The 18,414-nt window shown below is 40.0% G+C and overlaps 1 protein-coding gene across 2 annotated transcripts in view; it reads left to right on the top strand.

Moving 5' to 3' along the window:
* VGLL3 (vestigial like family member 3) overlaps positions 1–18,414 on the top strand; it is a 33,955-nt gene that overhangs the window by 6,817 nt on the left and 8,724 nt on the right. Inside the window, exons 2-3 of one of the 2 annotated variants that reach the window (XM_073328716.1) lie at positions 7,923–8,175; positions 15,219–15,719. In XM_073328716.1, the coding sequence (XP_073184817.1) occupies positions 7,923–8,175; positions 15,219–15,719 (754 nt within the window). Of the gene's footprint in view, positions 1–7,919; positions 8,176–15,218; positions 15,720–18,414 lie in introns of both variants that reach the window. The other variant, XM_073328705.1, reaches the window with a different exon arrangement.

Here is an 18,414-nt window from a genome sequence, read left to right as displayed (position 1 = left end):
AAAGAGATCACTACTCACATCCAAAGAAGCAGCTCACCAGTAAGCTGGCAGGTAGAGAAGTTTGCAGGGGGAGAGAACAATTTGATTTCTGTTAAAGGAAATGTCCTCTGAGAAGGGAGATATGTCACCATTAAGTGATCTCATTAGAGCTTCTTATTCAATAGTATGCTGTATTTAGTGAAGAGAGGATTGACTGTAACTTGCATTTTGATTGTCAGAGCTTTCCACTTGTGGCATAAAATTGCATATGTCTTTAAAAAAAAACCAACCTGTTCAATAGTCTTTTCATAATGGTAAACAGAATCATTCATAGATCCTGAAAATTTTATTTTAACATAGAGCTCTTATTCTTTGCAAGAATCATCAATTGTGACTGTCAGTCATTTCACATTAATCTGTGCCCAAAAGCTTACACTTGTCAATAATTGGAACTACTGAATTAAAAAGAGAGGAAGAATACCAAAGATTCAGTGTTTGCTAAAACCAATCAGACAACCGCTTAGAATAACTTGTAATAGTTCCTCTCGTGGACTAGAAAGGAAGATTGAAATGGAAAATAAATCAGATTCTTTGACTGTGGTAAGCAGAACATTCCTGCACAAAGAAGCAACTCGGGAGATAAGTTTTAATTTCCTGAACTCCAGTCTCTTTATAGGAACATTGAAAGACTTCCTTCCTGACAACTAAGTCAACCCAGAGGCTATATTAAACAGTGTATGTCTACATAGAATCATAGAATATCAGGGTTGGGAGGGACCTCAGGAGGTCATCTAGTCCAGCCCTCTGCTCAAAGCAGGACCGATCCCCAATTAAATCATCCCAGCCAGGGCTTTGTCAAGCCTGACCTTAATTGTGTGCATGCATATGTATTCGTACATTTGCAGTGTAAATAAATGTGGTATATCCATGATATATATCAACTTCTACAGTGCTCTATACATACTTTATTAAGGTCTGGCATATAGCCTAGGGCAGGGGTAGTCAATTATTTTTTGTCAAAGTCCAAATTTCTTGGTCAAGGTATAGTCAAAGTCCAGACTCCAGAGAAAATAATTAAAAAAAAAAAACCCATAGTGATGATAATAAGTAAATAAAAAGATTTCAGGGTCCGTTCAAAAGTATCTGGTGGTCTGGATTTGGCCTGCAGTCTCCCTCTTGACTACTCCTGGCCTAGGGTCTGATATAGACCCTAATATATCAATATCTGTTAGATATTTATAAAGCTTTCTCTCTTGGTTTAAAACAGAAACAACAATAAAAACTCGCACACTTCTGGCCTGGTTTTTAATGAGAACTGGGGTTCCTCTGCACTTCTAGAGTATGTGTAATGTTATGGCACTCTCATATATATGAAGTACAAGATAGTACTATATATTGTAAATTCTATAACCCCATATAGTGTATTAAGGCCTGATCCTTCAGTGCTTGCTTAGACAAAAATATTAACTTCATTGGAAGTCTTTCCTGAGTAAGAATTGCAAGATCAGACATTAGGAGAACATCATTTTATGAAATTTCTTTCAGGGTTTTTATTTTAAAAAACATTAATAACATATATTATGTTCTCATCGCCCAAAACTCCTCCATTCAAAAAAATTGCCTGACATAATTTAATACACAGTTAGCTATGTTTTCACTTTTAAAGTAAAGCAGTTCACTTTTAAAGTGAAACCATTCAGGTTTTGCTATTATATTCTGCACATTTCTTTCCTCCCCCAGTTTGTGTATATGTGGAAGGGGCTTGGTATAAAATGTGTGTTCCTCTAACCTTATGTCTAACTAGACAATATTCCACTAAGCAATTGCTCAGTGAGACTTGCTCTCTATTAGCTTGAATTGAATTTCCAAAAGTCATTTAGGATCATCTGAATGACAAATAAAATAAAGTAACCTATGGCTATTATATCTACCATAGAATTTTGTGTAACATCATCAGAATTTGAAAGATTACTTCATTGTTGCAGTGTTCAGTTAACTAAACTATTACCTTAATGATACAATCCAAGACTAGCTTCTGCAGTATGTTGACTCTATAATAAAATTGTGGTTGTCAAGCTTATAGGTTTGTTAGTTCCATTTGCAGTATTTGGATTATGATGATTGTAGTGAATTGATTTAAATAACATCATTTTCTAGTAATCACTTAAGTAATAGTTGTGTTTCTACTTTATTTCACAGTAATTAAACGCTGTCTTTTTAAATATCTCAAATGTAACTGATTCTGTAGTTTTCAAATTGCAATAGAGCTTCCGATGATATAAAATATTAAAATCAATTTACTGTGCGGTTCTGCAGAAGGAAGTTCATAAACTATCTAGAAACCAAAATTTGCTATATAAATAATACATTTGTAGGAAAAGGTAATAGCCATAACCATGAGAAGATACTGATGACGCTAAATGTTGCCAAGCAGATCATAATAAATGGGTCAAGCTCTACTTTTTAAAAGAAGCTACTGAGTACTGATGCATGTGCATTTCAGTCATGTCTGTGTTGCTGAATCTTGTCTGTTTGTAGAGTTGGTTGTTTAAATGACTGGCTGGCTGCGAGCTGTTGACACTGCAGCCTGTTGGTTGTGGTGAGCTTGCTTCCTGTGAAAACTGTTGTAAAGTGGAACATCTGAAAAATATGTTCCATGCCAAATTGATCTTCACACACATTTATTTTGACATTTTGGTTTGATTTGAGGGAGCAAAGAGTTGGGCTTGTTCACAGGCTTCTGACTTTTTTTGTTTGTTAAAGTTTCAATATTCATTGTTTGGGGGTTTGTCAATTTTTTTTTTCCTTCCAGAATTATGTTTGTTTATTTCTGACTTGACTGTTTTTGCTACCCCCCCCTTTTTTTTTTTTTTTTACAAATTGTTATGTAAAAAGAAAAATGCAACACAGGCTTGAGTGAGGGAGGAAAACAGGTTTTCTCTACTATGGGTGGCAATGCTTTGTGCTATGAAACTTCTCAAGAAAGGTCAGATTCTGCCATCTTTACTCATGTGTAGTAGTACCTCACTCTGTAAGTCGTCTGTGAATTGATCTCAGGGGCCAAAAGGCTTATGAACTTTTTCACTGTCAAACATTAAAACAGTGATACATAGGTTCAGGGTTTTTTCTACAGAGGTCCTGGTTTACTCGGTTTCTTGGCAAACACCCAAAGCATTCATTCTAAAGTTGAGAGTTGATTGATCAAACAACCCCGCACCCAAGAAATCAAAACAAACATTTATATTGAAACTGAAATTGAATGATTACACAAAACAAACGTAACAAAAACGTATTAAAGTCCTCTATGCTTTTGGAGGGAAAATATAAGCATCTCTCATTTTCATTAACGACTTTCTTTGATGAAAAGGAAGCATTAATTTTACTCTGTCCTGATGTGTGAAAGAGTATTCACTTCTGTTTTTAACAGTCAGACACAAGGTGGAAGAGAGACTGATGGGGGAAATACGGTTTTTGTTGATGTTTCTGAAACACTGGGAGGCTGGTCAGTTAGGAATGGATGCTTTAATCTTTCAGGTTGGCCAGGACACCTGTTGCTTGGACTCAGGCTCAGATGCCAGTCAGGGATGTCATCTGGTTGGGTCCTTTCTCCTCAGACAAGACAGGACTGGGCCGTCTCATCTTGCTGTGATAGTACATGCAGCATAGTTGATTTCAGGATTCAGTGAAAAGCTGAGAGATTGAGAGAGATCGTAGGAGGGAAAAAACATTGGGGCAGAAAGTAACACAAAAGGGAAGGGAGAGAGAACAGGATCTCATGTACCTTTGCAGTGCTGACAACTCAGTATCCTCACTGATGGACTGAGGACTGGATGTCCTTATGATATGATGACTCTCAGGACTCAGAAGTGAAAAACAGTTTCTTGAATAAGAGCAAGGCCAGATCCCTTCTTCTTGGGAAGGAAATACTTCCATCTGGTCTTGGGGTGGAGGAAGGTTAGTTGAGATGAGTTGGGATGATACAAGCTGGGAAGCCGAGTTGGGTCAAGGTGAGCTGGGATGAGATGAGGTAGATTTTGTTTTCAAAGTGTCTCTTAAGAACCCCGTAAAGGGGAAAAGTGGTGGCATAATACACCCCCTCATTATTTTGTCCACCAATTAGAGCCACACCAATATTGGTCCATTAATTTCTGGACCCGTATCATCTTGTGTATTAAGTCCAACCTCAACAGAATTCTTGAATCCTATCATTAGGCCTTTTTTTTTTTTTTTTTGGACTTATTTGGTTTCCCTGTCTAGTTTTCTTGCACTTGTTCATAACATTCATTACTGAAAACAACTTGGCCTATTTTAACAACAAGCAACAAATATGATTGCGGGGTATGGAACAGCTTCCATATCAGGAGAGATTAATAAAACTTGGACTTTTCAGCTTGGAAAGGGAGGATAGGATAGAGGTATGTAAAATCATGACTGGTGTGGAGAAAGTAAATAAGGAAGTGTTATTTACTCTTTCTCATAACCCAAGAACTTGGGGTCCCCAGATGAAATCAATAGGTAGCAGGTTTAAAACAAACAAAAGGAAGTATTTCTTCACACAATTCACAGTCAACCTGTGGAACTCTTTACCAGAGGATGTTGTGAAGGCCAAGACTATAACAGGGTTCAAAAGAGAACTAGATACATTTATGGAGGATAGGTCCGTGAATGGCTATTAGCCAGGATGGGCAGGGATCGTTTCCCTAGCCTCTGTTTGCCAGAAGCTGGGAATGTGCGACAGGGGATGGATCACTTGATGATTACCTGTTTTGTTTATTCCTTCTGAAGCAGTTGGCATTGGCCACTGGGCTAGATGGACCTTTGGTCTGACCCAGTATGGCTGTTCTTATTTTCCACAATTATTTCCCAAGCAGGGAAAATGTTACAGGTTATTTTGACATCTTATGTACTTTCACTTACTTTTCATAGTTGAACTCACAAAGTGAATTTGTAGACCCAGTTAACAGAATATAATCCATCTCCTTTATGAACCATTTCTTCCCATAATTGGAAGTTTGCTCATAAACTCAGTTATAAACAAAATAAAACTTTAAATTTTCTTAACATTACATTAACTTAGATTGGCTTGGCAGTACTTTATCAAATATGGAAAAATCATATTGGTACAACTATTTACATTTCTGTAGTGAAATCAGAATAAATCATATATACTGCATACCTTCACCTAAGGGTAGGAACCTTGGTCTTGCATACATTAGGATAGTATAGTTTAACATGCACTGTTAAACTCATTTGTTATATTTTAAAAATCAAACACCACTGTGTTTCAGACCCTTTTACATCTAGGGTTGCCTAAAATACAAAACCAAAACCTTAAAGCCAGGATGTAGCATACCCAAAATGTTTTGACACCTTATTAAGTTGTTGTTTGAAGGGTGATTTGAGGTTTAATTCACAACTAATGCAGTAGCAGACCTGAACTAAGCTGGCATTTTGTGAACAAGAAGGTTATTTCAGTAAAAGTCTGCATTAGCAACTTCAGCAGTTTAAAACACTTTATTTTTGCCACTTTTTGTTTCTTTTAAAAAAATTACTTTTTCATTAAACCGTTAAAATGATTACTAATTACAGAAACCATGAACTTTAAAACAAAACAAAAAAGAAACAAACGATTTGTTTAAAGATTTTTTTAAAATTAATAACTTTAAAACCATTGTCAACCCTTTTCCTTTTGTTCTTTTCTTTTCTTTTTTTTTTTTTTAAAGCAAAATCATTAATGGTTTGCTTTCACTATTATCTCAAACAAGCCCAACACATTTAAGAATTTTAAAGCAAACTTTGGTTTTAAACTTTGGTTAAAATTGCTTGTTTGCTAAGGTGCCAGCTTGTAAACCCTTAAAGACCCACATTGGGCACCAAAAATGGTGTATTAATTTAGATGTAATAAATGGGCCAAAACTGTTAGCATAATCCAGTCACTGTCTTACATTAAACAGTGTTAAACAAGTTCCGGGGTTTGGGAGACAGAGACCTCAGCCTGCTTACTACTGTGGGAAACTCACCATTTTAACATTTTATTAAAGATACAGGAAAGAAGGAAAAACAGTTAAAACATTTGAAATGTAAAATTTTAAGTAAGTCTTTTCATTTTAACAACATTTTTTGTTCTCTTTTGCTTCAGATGAAGAGAGTTTTAGAAGGAAAAAGCTTGTTTGATAGTTTCTTAGATGATATCAAAGATGGTAATAACTGTCCTTTTTTGGGAAAAGAGAAGAAGTTAGTTGTGATGGGCTGGAGCTGCTGTTGTTAAAGTCTGATCCTGCTTCATGTCAGGTGGTGTTTGGGGTTCAGCTGGTGCTTGTAAGGGTGATGATGTCATCTGGATCCCTCTCCCCAGCCTGGTTTGCATACGACATTTCTCAGGATCAGGATGACAAAGTTCCGGTATCCCAGGAATCGATTGAGAGGCAGCCATGATGCTGATGCCCTTTCCAGCAGCCCATGTCTGTTCTTTCCTCTTCTCCCCCTCTCCTAATTTTTTTTAAGGAAGTGTCAGGTGGACAAGACCATCCCCTCATTATTTTGTCCACCTGTTAGGCCTAGTTTCTAACACACCAATTTTGGTTCACTGATTTTTCGGACCTACATTTTCCTGTTTACCAATCATGATCTCAACACAGTCGTTGAGTTATGTCAGTAGGCCCTTTGTTTAGACTAATTTAGTGGATCTGTCTCCCTTTTGTACCTTTTCCCATCAACATTTGTTATTATAGGTTATTGTGACATATCATGAATGTTTACATACCCTCTGCCATGTACATTGGCCAAACCGGACAGTCCCTACATAAAAGAATAAATGGACACAAATCGGACATCAGGAATGGTAACATACAAAAACCAGTAGGCGAACACTTCAATCTTCCTGGACATTCTACAACAGATTTAAAAGTAGCTATACTTGAACAAAAAAACTTCAGAAACAGACTTCAAGAGAAACAGCAGAACTAACATTCATTTGCAAATTTAACACCATTAATTTGAATAGGGACTGGGAGTGGCTGGCCCATTGCAAAAGCAGCTTTACCTCTCCTGGAATTGACACCTCCTCATCTATTGTTGGGAGTGGACTACGTCCACCCTGATCGAATTGGCCCTGTCAACACTGGTTCTCCACTTGTGAGGTGACTCCCTTCTCTTCATGTGTCAGTATATAATGCCTGCATCTGTAATTTTCACTCCATGCATCTGAAGAAGTGGATTTTACCCATGAAAGCTTATGCCCAAATAAATCTGTTAGTCTTTAAGGTGCAACCGGACTCCTTGTCGTTTTTGTGGATACAGACTAACACGGCTACCCCCGATACTATATACTTTTAACGACAGTTAGGTTGTTGGTCCAGTTGTTACAACAGGTTCCATTGCATCCCAGGGTGCTAGTATGTGTCAAATGAGGTGGTGTTTATAGGGAATGGGGATGACAAAATCTGTTCTAAAGTGAATGTTTTAAATTATACCGTGTGTAGCCCACTCTTCTGTAAAGTTAGGGTCCATGCCTACAGTGTTTGGGGCCTATTCATCGCAGAGAAGATGAGTAAAGACTTCAGGATTGAGCTGTATCATCTGCATTATGTTTGTTTTTTCAGAGGTGCTGAGGTACTGCAGCTCCCATTAACTTTACTTGCAGTGGTGGCTGCTCAGTACTCGTGAGAACTGGGACTTTAATGAGTGCTTGAGCAACGGGAAACTCTGAAGTGGGGCTGGTTGAAAAATTTTGAAAACTTTCTATGAAAAACAGGGACAGTCTTTTTTGTGAACATGTTCATTAAAATGTTCCTTTTTTTTTCTACCAGCTTTACTCTTAAGACATTACGCAATGTGTATATTAAATATATGTAATTTCCTATCAGGAAACTGGGTGTTGTGCTTCCATAAACTGCCACTAGTGATGCATCTTCTTGTTTTGTTTTTGTTTTTAATCCCAGAAGAAGTTAGCTGTTTACAACAAGATGCAAGAGTCCCTGGAGGTGACCCTTCCCAGCAAGCAGGAGGAGGATGAGAAAGACCAGCCTGCTGAGATGGAATACCTTAACTCTCGCTGTGTCCTTTTCACTTACTTCCAGGGAGACATTGGGTCAGTAGTGGACGAACACTTCTCAAGAGCTTTGAATCAAGCCAGCAGCTTCAACCCAGAAACTGCCCTTTCAAAAAACAAGGCAGGGCTAAGCCCTCTGTGGAGAGGTAAGAGAAGCAATAGTTTGACTACATGCTGTCTAGCTTACGCAGTCAATACGTTTTATGACAACACATGCTGCATTATGGCTGGAATCTTGCTGATTTATTTGCGGTAGAAATATGCCCTTGCTCCAGAGTATGTGGAAGCAGCAAGGAACTTCTTGGAGGTAAATGGCTGGAAGTGATGGGCAGAGAGCAAGAATCAAAGATGTACAGGATGTAGGCTTTTCAAATCCCACCTGGCATTCAGTGGGGCAACTGAAGGCTTTGAGGAACAGGAAGGAGCTAATGTGGCTTCAGAAGGAACTGCTGTGAGATCTAAGGCATAACTTTAAGCCCCAAAGTTTGAAAAAATTGGTCATAGAGGATAAAGGGCACTAGCCAGGGACTCAGGAGGCCCAGGTTCAATTCCCTGCTCTGCCACAGACTTCCTGTATGACCCTGGACAGGGTCATTGGGTCTCTCTGTGTCTCAGATCCCCATCTGTAAATTGGAGATAATAGTACAGTGCTTCCATGCTGAGGTGTTGTGATCATAAATATGTAAGCAGGGTATGAATGAACTCTCCCCTGATAGCTAGCTGTGAGGGGGAGAAATTTCAGGAGCAAACTGTATTTACATGAACACACCTACTCTGCTTAGATATCCAGCAGATAGAGCGGTGTTGCTCAAAGTGATCAACTTTGGTGGTGTTGGGCATTACAAATCACTTTATTACTGAATGCAGGGATAGTGAAATGCTGTCATCAATGTTGTTGTGTTTATTATATGAATAAAAGAGAGCAGAACTGTGCTTAACCTGTCCCAAATGAGGGGGTCACCCTCAGCTGAAAGAACCTTGCTAAGCAAAGGGCTTGAATGCCAGAACCCTGTGAAAGTCAGAGGGGTGGTGACAGGTGTCCCAGCCAGGAGGTGTGGATTCTCCCTAAGGGTCCCTTGTTTGGTTTAACTTGTTCTTCCCCACTGTTCAAAGATAGAACTAAATAGCCTTCATTAGGAGACTTTGTTATTTCAAGTGCTTAAATGAGAGATGAAATCACTTGTGGTGGGACAGCATTTCTGCCCATCCTGCTAAAAGCTGAAAATCACTAAGAGCTGTCCATCACTAAGAGACTGACCTGCAGAGGTCACAGCAGAGAGGCAGGTGGCAGCAGAAGGTAACTGACAGTCAGCCAGCAGGAGCAGCAAGCAGTTGGCCGGCGGAAGTGGAATGTGCGGCTGGCAGGGTGGCCAGCCAGAGCAAGTGCTCAGATGGTGGAGCAAGCAGGTGCCTTCTTTCCTGGGTGGGAGGTGAACTCACACAGATGCACCTCTGAACCCTGGGTCCTCACTGACCAAGGACAACCACTATGAGTGGAATATGGTGAGGGAGCAGAGAGGGGCACAGAAAAGGAACTTTTGCTTGTAGAACTCAAGAACATGAGGCGGAAGGTACTGCCCCACGCACTCTAGGGTGGGTGTTCTGCTCACCGTTTTATGATTAGGAATCCTGTTTGTGGCATTTTCCCTCATTGTCTGGTGACTTCCCTCCTTTCATTAAACGTTTCTTTTCAACATTCAGACTCTGTGCTTGCGAGTGGGGAAATAGTGCCTCCCAAAGGCAATCGGGTGGGGTGTAATTTTCCCAGGTTACTGGCTGGGGGCTTGAGCCAGTTGTATTGTTGAAAAGGAACCCCTAGATATTGAACACAGCCCTGGTTGCTGCTGGCTCCACCTGGCAGAAGGGTTACAAACACAATGGAGATTGTGAGGTGTTTGTATATGATAGTAACGTGGGCTAAATAAGTACGTAAAGTATGTGTCTGTCAAAGGATGAACAAACAAGCAGTGTGAGTTTTATAAAGAGCAGATCTTGCCAGATAAACTAGATTGCTTGTTTTAATAGGATTACGAGATTAGTGGATGAAGACAGAGTAGTAGATATAATATATTTGGATTTTGGTAAACAAAGCATTTTATACAGTGTTTCTCACAACCTTACTCAAAAATAATTGAAACAATCTTGTGATGTGTATTGAAATTAGCAGAAGGGCTGTAAGCCAACAGTGGTGAGAAATGGCTACATATCAAGTTGGGTGAGTGAGATGCCATGGGGGATCTGTGTTGGGCTGATCATGTTTGACATCTTAATTAATGATCTGGAAGAAGGAACAAACAGCACATTAATGAAATTCACGGTTGATAAAAGGGAGGATTTTTGAACACCACTGGGAAAAGGAAAAGATCTGTCCACATGCAGACCTCACACATTCCGTGCTGGAGGGGAAGAGTCTGTCACATCTATGGCATCATACGCTCTTCACTTCTTCTCCAGCACCTCTCTATGGTTCCGGGACTAGAGCTGGTTAGGAATTTTCCAACTTCTTGTGTCAAAAAATGCCAATTTATTGAAACCGAACCCACCGAACCTTTTTGCTGAAAAGGGTCAGTTTTGACAAAACTTTAATTGGGAAGATTTCTCAAGTCTAGGATGAGAGGGAAACAGACGGACACATGTGCCCCAGAATAGCCAAAATCCTGGTGGTCAGGGCTCTCATCTGAGATGTGGAAGACTGTGGGTTTAAGTCCATGCTCCAAATGAGACGGAGCAGGGACTGGACCCTGGGTCTCCTACCTCCCAGGTGAAAGCCCTGACCACTGGGCTATAGGATATTCTGGGGTGTTTCGGTCTGTTGGGTTTTTTGGGAGGGGGAGTTCATAACATTTTTGAAAGGTCTTAGTTTGTCCCAGTGCAGAATCGGATTTTTTTTTTCAAATCTCAAAACTAATTCCTGATCAGCTCTATCCATGTCTCCTGTGGGGCTTTGCAGGGGTACAGAATAGCCCAGCATAAAAATGCCTCATCCAATATTGTCTTTTGACACAGAATACCCCATGTAACCACCTGCCCTGAAAGTATTCAATGGATGGGGGAAGAAAGGAGGATATGCATCCCTTCTGGCCCCTTTGCACCAGTCTAACTAGTGTAAAGGTGCCCCAGTGGAATGCTGAAAAGAGCTCTTTGATTCTGCAGATTATAGTCAGAGAAATAAGTAGCATACTTGTTTTTCAAGGTAAATTAGGATGAAATAGATTTTTGTCATGCCCAAACTAATCTTCCAGCATTCTAGTTTGAAAGAAGGAAAAAAGATAGTTACTCTGATATTTCAATCTTCCAGTTCATTCATTAAGGTTAATGTGCTCTAGTTAGCTAATGTATATTCGTTTGTATGGAGGAAGTTGATGCTTTGTTAGTTTGGAGATGTTAACATTATTAATAATAATCAAGGGTAGTTTGGAGTTTCATTCAATTTCATAGTCAACAAACTCCTTGAAAGGTCAGCAAAAGAAATAAGCAGTGCATTTATAATTGCCTTGTGGAAAGATACAGAGAAAAAATTGGGAGTGGGTAGGAGTGTGTTGTACATTATTCTTCCTGCATTATCTCTCCTGAACCCTGAATTAGGCATAAGTTGGATCCAGGAAATATTTAAAGAGCTCCTGCTTTTGAGATGGGGGCGAGGCACTAGTTGTGATTAAGGTTGAATTGAGTTTTCCACTCAAAAGGATAAGGGTTGCCGTTTTGGGGAGGATGCCTTGTATTTTGCATTAATAAGAAAGAGTGCAAAATAGAAGGCATCCTTCCCAAAATGGCAAACCTTATCCTTTTGAATGTTGAATGAATTTATAAGAAAATCATTTATTAGTTTGAACCAAAATTAATTTAGCACCAGTGTCAGACAGTTTTGTCCTTAAAAAATCTGAACAACACAGGTTCTTCAAAATTCCCTGAAATCTTGGGCATAGACTACATTGGAAGATGGTTTTTAAGATTAATCATATTTTTTCCCATTATTCTTCATAACTGAAAGTTTTTCTCAGGTAGCAGTAACTGAAGAGTAATGTTATACTGCAGAGAATTCTAAAAAGAATTGTCTCCTTTCTTAGCATGCAAGCCTGTTATGTTTTCAGTGCAATACACTGTATGCTGACCACCATTAAAAAGTTAACAATTTCCATTAGTTTACCCCTATGGTATCTCAGATATTGCAGGCTCTTGGCACCTCTTCCCTCATACTGAGAAAAGGAAATGACTGTGGTAAATCTGTTGGCAAATGGCATGTGTTTTGTTTTGTTTTTTATGGAGGCCAATGTAAGCTGATTGGTATTTTTGTTTTCTTTCATAGGGACAGTGTCAGGTTGACATCAACCAGATGGCCAAATTGACATCTCCCCTGCCCAAATGATTGTCTCACCATTAAAATGCCACCTTAGGATGTAGGTTCTTTCATAGGTATCTGACACTGTAGTGTCTGTAAAGACTATTGGTTATGCTCATTCATTCTGAAAAGTAAGGAGAAGGAACAACTTTCTGCTACAATGGAAACTGACATTCCCATGTGTGCCATTTTGGGCTGTGGCTCAACTGAAAGGCTCATAGAAAGTATAATAGACATTTTTGTTGGTAATGTCATTTGCTTACATAGTGCTCATAAAAAATGCTGGCTTGATAGTCCTCCTGTTTATCCACAAGTAGAAGTACAGCATGGGCAGCAGAAGTGCAAACTTCTCCACTGATCCCTACCACTCAGGGTGGAAGTGTAACACCTTGTCCACTAGAGACCTCCCTGGACCATTCAGTCCCTAGGACTCTGAACTGAGTCTGACAACAAGAGCCAACTACTGCCATTGGTCGACTTGTTCAGTGGGAACTGGCTTGCAACAACCAGATATTTGATCTACTCTATACCTGTTTCAGAGTAGCGGCCATGTTAGTCTGTATTTGCAAAAAGAAAGGAGTACTTGTGGCACCTTAGTAACAAAGGTAGTTTCATGCAGCCAATGAAGTGAGCTCTAGCTCACGGAAGCTTATGCTCAAATACATTTTTTTAGTCTCTAAGGTGCCACAAGTCCTCCTTTTCTCTATACCTGGTGTATATTAAAACTTTTTTTTTTGCCATCATGAATTCAACCAGATTGGTAATGTAGTGGTTGAAGGTTTTGCCCCATTGTTAGTAACCTAGAATTATCCAAGGGATGACTAGCATTTGAACATTTGTTTGGCGTGTGTGTGTGTATGTGTGTCTTGTTTGTTTTATGGGGTTGTTCAGATTTGGAGCCTTTCAGCATTGATAAGAGCCACAGTATTTCACACACACCCAAAAATGGGGATGGATTCCTCAAAATACTGGCAATGAGCTGAATAAAATAAGCATGTATTATCTTTCAAAGAGAATGAAGCACTGGGAGTGAGGAACACAGTCACAGGGGAGAATATATGTGTGGGGGAAGATGTTTAAATAACTTGCCTGGAGAGTTGGCAACAGAGTTTAACTCTCTACCTCAGTATGCCCATTTGTAAAATGGAGAGAATACCTAAGTCACAGGGGTGTAGTGAGGCTTACATCAGTCATATTTCTGATGCACTTTATGATCTTCTAATATCAGGTGCTTTAGAAGAAGATTACCAAAAAAAAAAAAAAAATGGAATGCAGCCCCATTAAATAAAGACACATGCAGTATTTTACTAAATAGCCCTGTAACATTCAAAGCAGTTTGGCATGAAGGTAACTTTTGCTTTTGTGCGTATAGTGTTTGCCAAAAAAAATACCCATTATAGAAGTTTATTTCATACACAATAAGCTAAAGTTATTAATAGTGGCTAGATTCAAAGCCACTGAAATCAACAGAAGGATTCTAATGGACCTTGAATCAGCCCATAAATATGTCTTAATGGTTCAGACAGACAAACAAAGCAATTTTACAGTTTTTATTTTTAAGACTGTTTTTGTTTAAAGTCAGCAGAGTGCAGTTTAATGGCTTTTGAAGCATCTATTCATTTTAAAAGAAGTCTTCACCCAAGTCTCTTTGGGGATCCTTGTAAAAAATGAATAGTTCTCAATTAATATAAGTATTGTTATAAACTTTATATGGGGCACAGAGGATTCCCTGACTAGTCAAACATAAAACTTCACCAACTTTTTCCCCTCCATTGGGTATTTTTATGACTGTGTTCTTTCATAACAGGGTGGAGTCCCATATTTTAATATATTTCAATCTTTGGCCTCAAACCCCCTCTATTAAAAATGGGGCTATTCTTTTAAGTAATACTTAAAAACCATGAGTTTTTTGACAAGGAAGCCAGTAGATTGGAGGTATTAGTCACTGCATCAAAAACACTAACCACTGCTTACAAAGAGGGAATGTTTAAATGTGATTTTATGATACAGTGATATTGGAATTCTCCTTAAGCATAGATTGAACCCCAATTGTGAATGTAAATAGGTCTTTTATTTCCAATTAAATGATTTGTCCTATTAAAGTTCTTTAGCTAGAGTTCACCCAAAGTTGTGTAACAAACTAAAGTTCTTGTTGGTAACTTGACAGAGAGAGGACTCAGAATATGAAAACACAGATTTATTTTGCATGCAGCTTTTGAGGTTCATACCTTGTTTTTAGTAAAGTTGCAAGATAACAGCAATTGTATACTGGACTTAGAGCCAAATGCAATTCTATAAGGAAGTAACATAAGATGTATTATGCATGATATACCCCACCAATTTAACAAGGTAATCAATTTAACAAGATCTTTTATCCTGCCATTATCCATATGCAGAACTAGTAGCAAATGTCTTTCAGAAAAAGCTTTCTTTTCAGGAAAAGCTTTATACTGTAGCAGTAGTGGTGGATTCTCAATCACTCAAAGTCTCTAAATGAAGACTGGATTCTTTCTAAATTATTTGCTCTAGTTCAGACAGAAATTATGAGCTTGATGCAAGAATCATTGGGTGAGATTCCATGGCTTGTGATGTACAGGAGATCAAACTAGATGATCATAAGGGTTCCTGCTGTCCTTGAGATATATTAATCTAACCTGTTACTTAAGGACGGATAGATTAGAAAGAGCATTCAATGAGCATTGTGTGGACTACTCCACAGGTCCTGACTTGTTCCTGTGCAATGCAAACTGGTGGCAAGCTACTTCACCCACTACTTGTGCTGTGTTTTTGTTTTTAACTGGTAGTTCTAATCTGTCAATTGCTTTCAGTATTTATACTTTTTTTTTCTAGAGAGCTCTACAATTTCAAGCCAACGGAGCAGTTTCCCAACTTCATTTTGGACCAGCTCTTATCAACCTCCACCTCCGCCATGCTTGAGTGGAGTCCACCCTGACTTCCCAGTCACTGCACCAGGCACCTTCCACACAGCAGATCCTAGCAGCTGGCCAGGACACAGCCTTCATCAGACTGCCCCACCTCCTCCCTCTACCGCATCAGAATCCTGGCATTATCCTTTAGCATCTCAGGTTAGCCCTTCATATGCGCACATGCATGATGTGTACATGCATCACCATCACCCCCATCCACACATGCATCATCACCATCCCAGCTCTCACCTTGACCCACGGTATGGATCCCTATTGATGCCTTCAGTACGTGCAGCCAGGATTCCTGCTCCACAGTGTGACATGACAAAGACAGATCCTACTACGGTCACCAGTGCTACCTCAGCATGGGCTGGAGCCTTTCACGGAACTGTGGACATCGTGCCAAGCTTTGGGTTTGACACAGGTAAGGTCATTTGTTCATTTCTGTGGCTTGACTAACTGGAGTTATTTGCAGTGACTAAATAGATTCCCTGTACCAAAATGACACATGCATACAGATAGGATGAATAGATTCAGTAGACCATAACCTTTACAGAGATACGTTACATGGCATATGTAGCATAAGACATATTCCAGTTATGTCATATATACATTCAGAAGCATATTTCCATAAAGCCTTATGGGGTGCAACATCACAGTGACTTCTTCCTACTGATGCTCTCACTGACTTTCAGTAGGAACTGGGCTCCTAGCATTTAGCCTGACCCAGCCAAATGATTTACACGAAGCATTTTGTTTTTTAAAAAAATCTTGCAGGAAATAATGAGTGAATTCATAAAGAAGTGCCCAGGCAGTTTATGTATTCATTTTACATGGGGCGCCTGATTACCATACCTACCTTCTGTAAAATGGAACAGTTTGCAGCCTCCTTCATCTGTAATATGGGGATGCAATGTAAAGAGACCACAAGTGCCGGCAAGCAATGTCTTCATCCTAAAAGTCTTTATAGTGATCATGTAGACTCCAGACTGATGTCTTTGTATTAGACATCATTCCATAATGACTGTACTGCACTCTTCATAGGTGAGATGAGAGCACCTACAGGCCACATTTAGAATACAGTAACTCCTCACTTAAAGTCATCTCAATTAACATTGTTATGTTACTGAGCAGTTAGGGAACATGCTCATTTAAAGTTGTGCAATGCTCCCTTGTAACGGTGTTTGGCAGCCACCTGCTTTATCCACTGCTTGCAAGAAGAGCATCCCATTGGAGGTAGTGGTGGGGGCTTGGAACCAGGCTGGACCGGCAGCCCGCTATCAGCCCCCTGCTCCCCTAAGTTCCCTGTGCAGCAGCCGCCCAGCAGGCTATCAATTGCCAGGCAGTTCAGCTGTCCCTCCCCCCACTGCCCCGTGCTGCTCCTGCCCTCTGCCTTGGAGCTGCTCCTGGGAGCCTCCTGCTTACTGTGCAAGCGAGGAGAGAAGAGGGGTGCTAATGTCAGGGTGTCCCCCTCCCTCCGCTCCTTTACCCCATCCACAGCCGGTGTGGGGGGACGGGACACAACGGGGCTCAGGACTGAGGGAGCTTGCTGGCAGCGGCTGCTGTCTCAACTTGCTGATCTACTTAAAAAGGCAGTGTATTAAGAGGGGGGTCAGCGTTTTTAAAGGGGCAATGTGTGTCTCTCTCTCTCTCACACCGGGTATGTGTCTCTGTCTCTCTCTGCCATGCTGTCTCCCCTCCCTCCATTCCTGCTGCCTTGTAGAGTGTGAGGCTACATTAACAACAGTGAGTTAACCCTTGAGGGCTCAGCCGAGTGCTAGTTCATCATTTAGCAGTAAGGCATTCCCCGGGAAATATCCCACCGTCTTCCAGCCTCTGACTTCACCACCTCAACCAAGCTTCACAATCATCATCGCTGTGTACAGTATTAAATTGTTTGTCTAAAACTTATACTGTGTGTGTGTGTATATATATAGTCTTTTGTCTGGTGAAAAAAATTTCCCTGGAACCTAACCCCCCCTATTTACATTAATTCCTATGGGGAAATCAGATTAGCTAAACATCGTTTCGCTTAAAGGAGCATTTTTCAGGAACATAACTACAAGGTTAAGCGAGGAGTTACTGCACTGCAGGTCACACTTGACCCGCAGGCTGTAGTGTAGCTACGCCTTATTGTAGCAGAACTTCAGTTTCAGTAGCAGTCTAGCACCACTGTTAGCATCTGTATGGGAGCATGTGTGCAGGGCACTAATGACTGATAAGTATCCTAGAGCTTGTTTATACTGCATGCTCTTCCTTCTTTGATGGGTGTTTATCTGATCTGTTATCTACCAGCAGCAATGCAGACCATATGTTACTTTTGGAATCCCTTCCATGCAATTATGTTACTGAAGGAATATTAGGTTCCTCCAGCTCCCCTTTCCTTGAGATGTTTGTTGGATTTCAGTTGAGGGAGGGTTTTTCATACCTCTGGTTGACTGATCTATTTGCTAGAGTATGATCCACTCTCTTACTTAGTCTAATGTGTGTCAGGGGGAAAAGAACAGGTGGGGAAGGCTTGTGCCAGATGAACACAGTGTTGGATCTTTTTTCAGTCAAAATAACATGAAACCAAAACCCAATTATAATTAAGCTAAAGTCAACTGCTAAAAATCTCTTTAACATTTCTTTCTGTCTCCTATATTAACTGCTACAACTCAGCAGACCCCAGCCAGAACCCTCCTTTATACAACATATAGTCAAACTGTGCTTCATCACAACTATAACAGTGTTAAAAAAAGGACTAGATACGTTCATGGAGGATAGGTCTATTAATGGCTATTAGGCAGGATGGGCAGGGATGATGTCCTTAGCCCCTGTTTGCCAGAAGCTGGGAATGAGCAACAGGGGATGGATCACTAGATGATTACTTGTTCTGTTCATTCCCTCTGGGGCACCTGGCATTGGCCACTGTCGGAAGACAGGATACTGGGCTAGATGGACCTTTGGTCTGATCCAGTATGGCTGTTCTTATGTACTTATGTACTTGTTGCCTCAAGAAATTAAGAAAAATAGCATAACAGGATTCTTTAAAGTACTGGACAATTTTATGGCCATTAATAACATCTGCAGCAGTGCAGATGATACAAGGGTAATTATGTTTCACATTGTAAACTGAT

Source organism: Lepidochelys kempii, chromosome 1 (assembly GCF_965140285.1).
Source record: "Lepidochelys kempii isolate rLepKem1 chromosome 1, rLepKem1.hap1, whole genome shotgun sequence".
NCBI classification, from domain to species: Eukaryota; Metazoa; Chordata; order Testudines; family Cheloniidae; genus Lepidochelys; species Lepidochelys kempii.
Note: the sequence above shows the minus strand (reverse complement) of the source record. Positions and strands in the feature narration are given on the sequence as shown.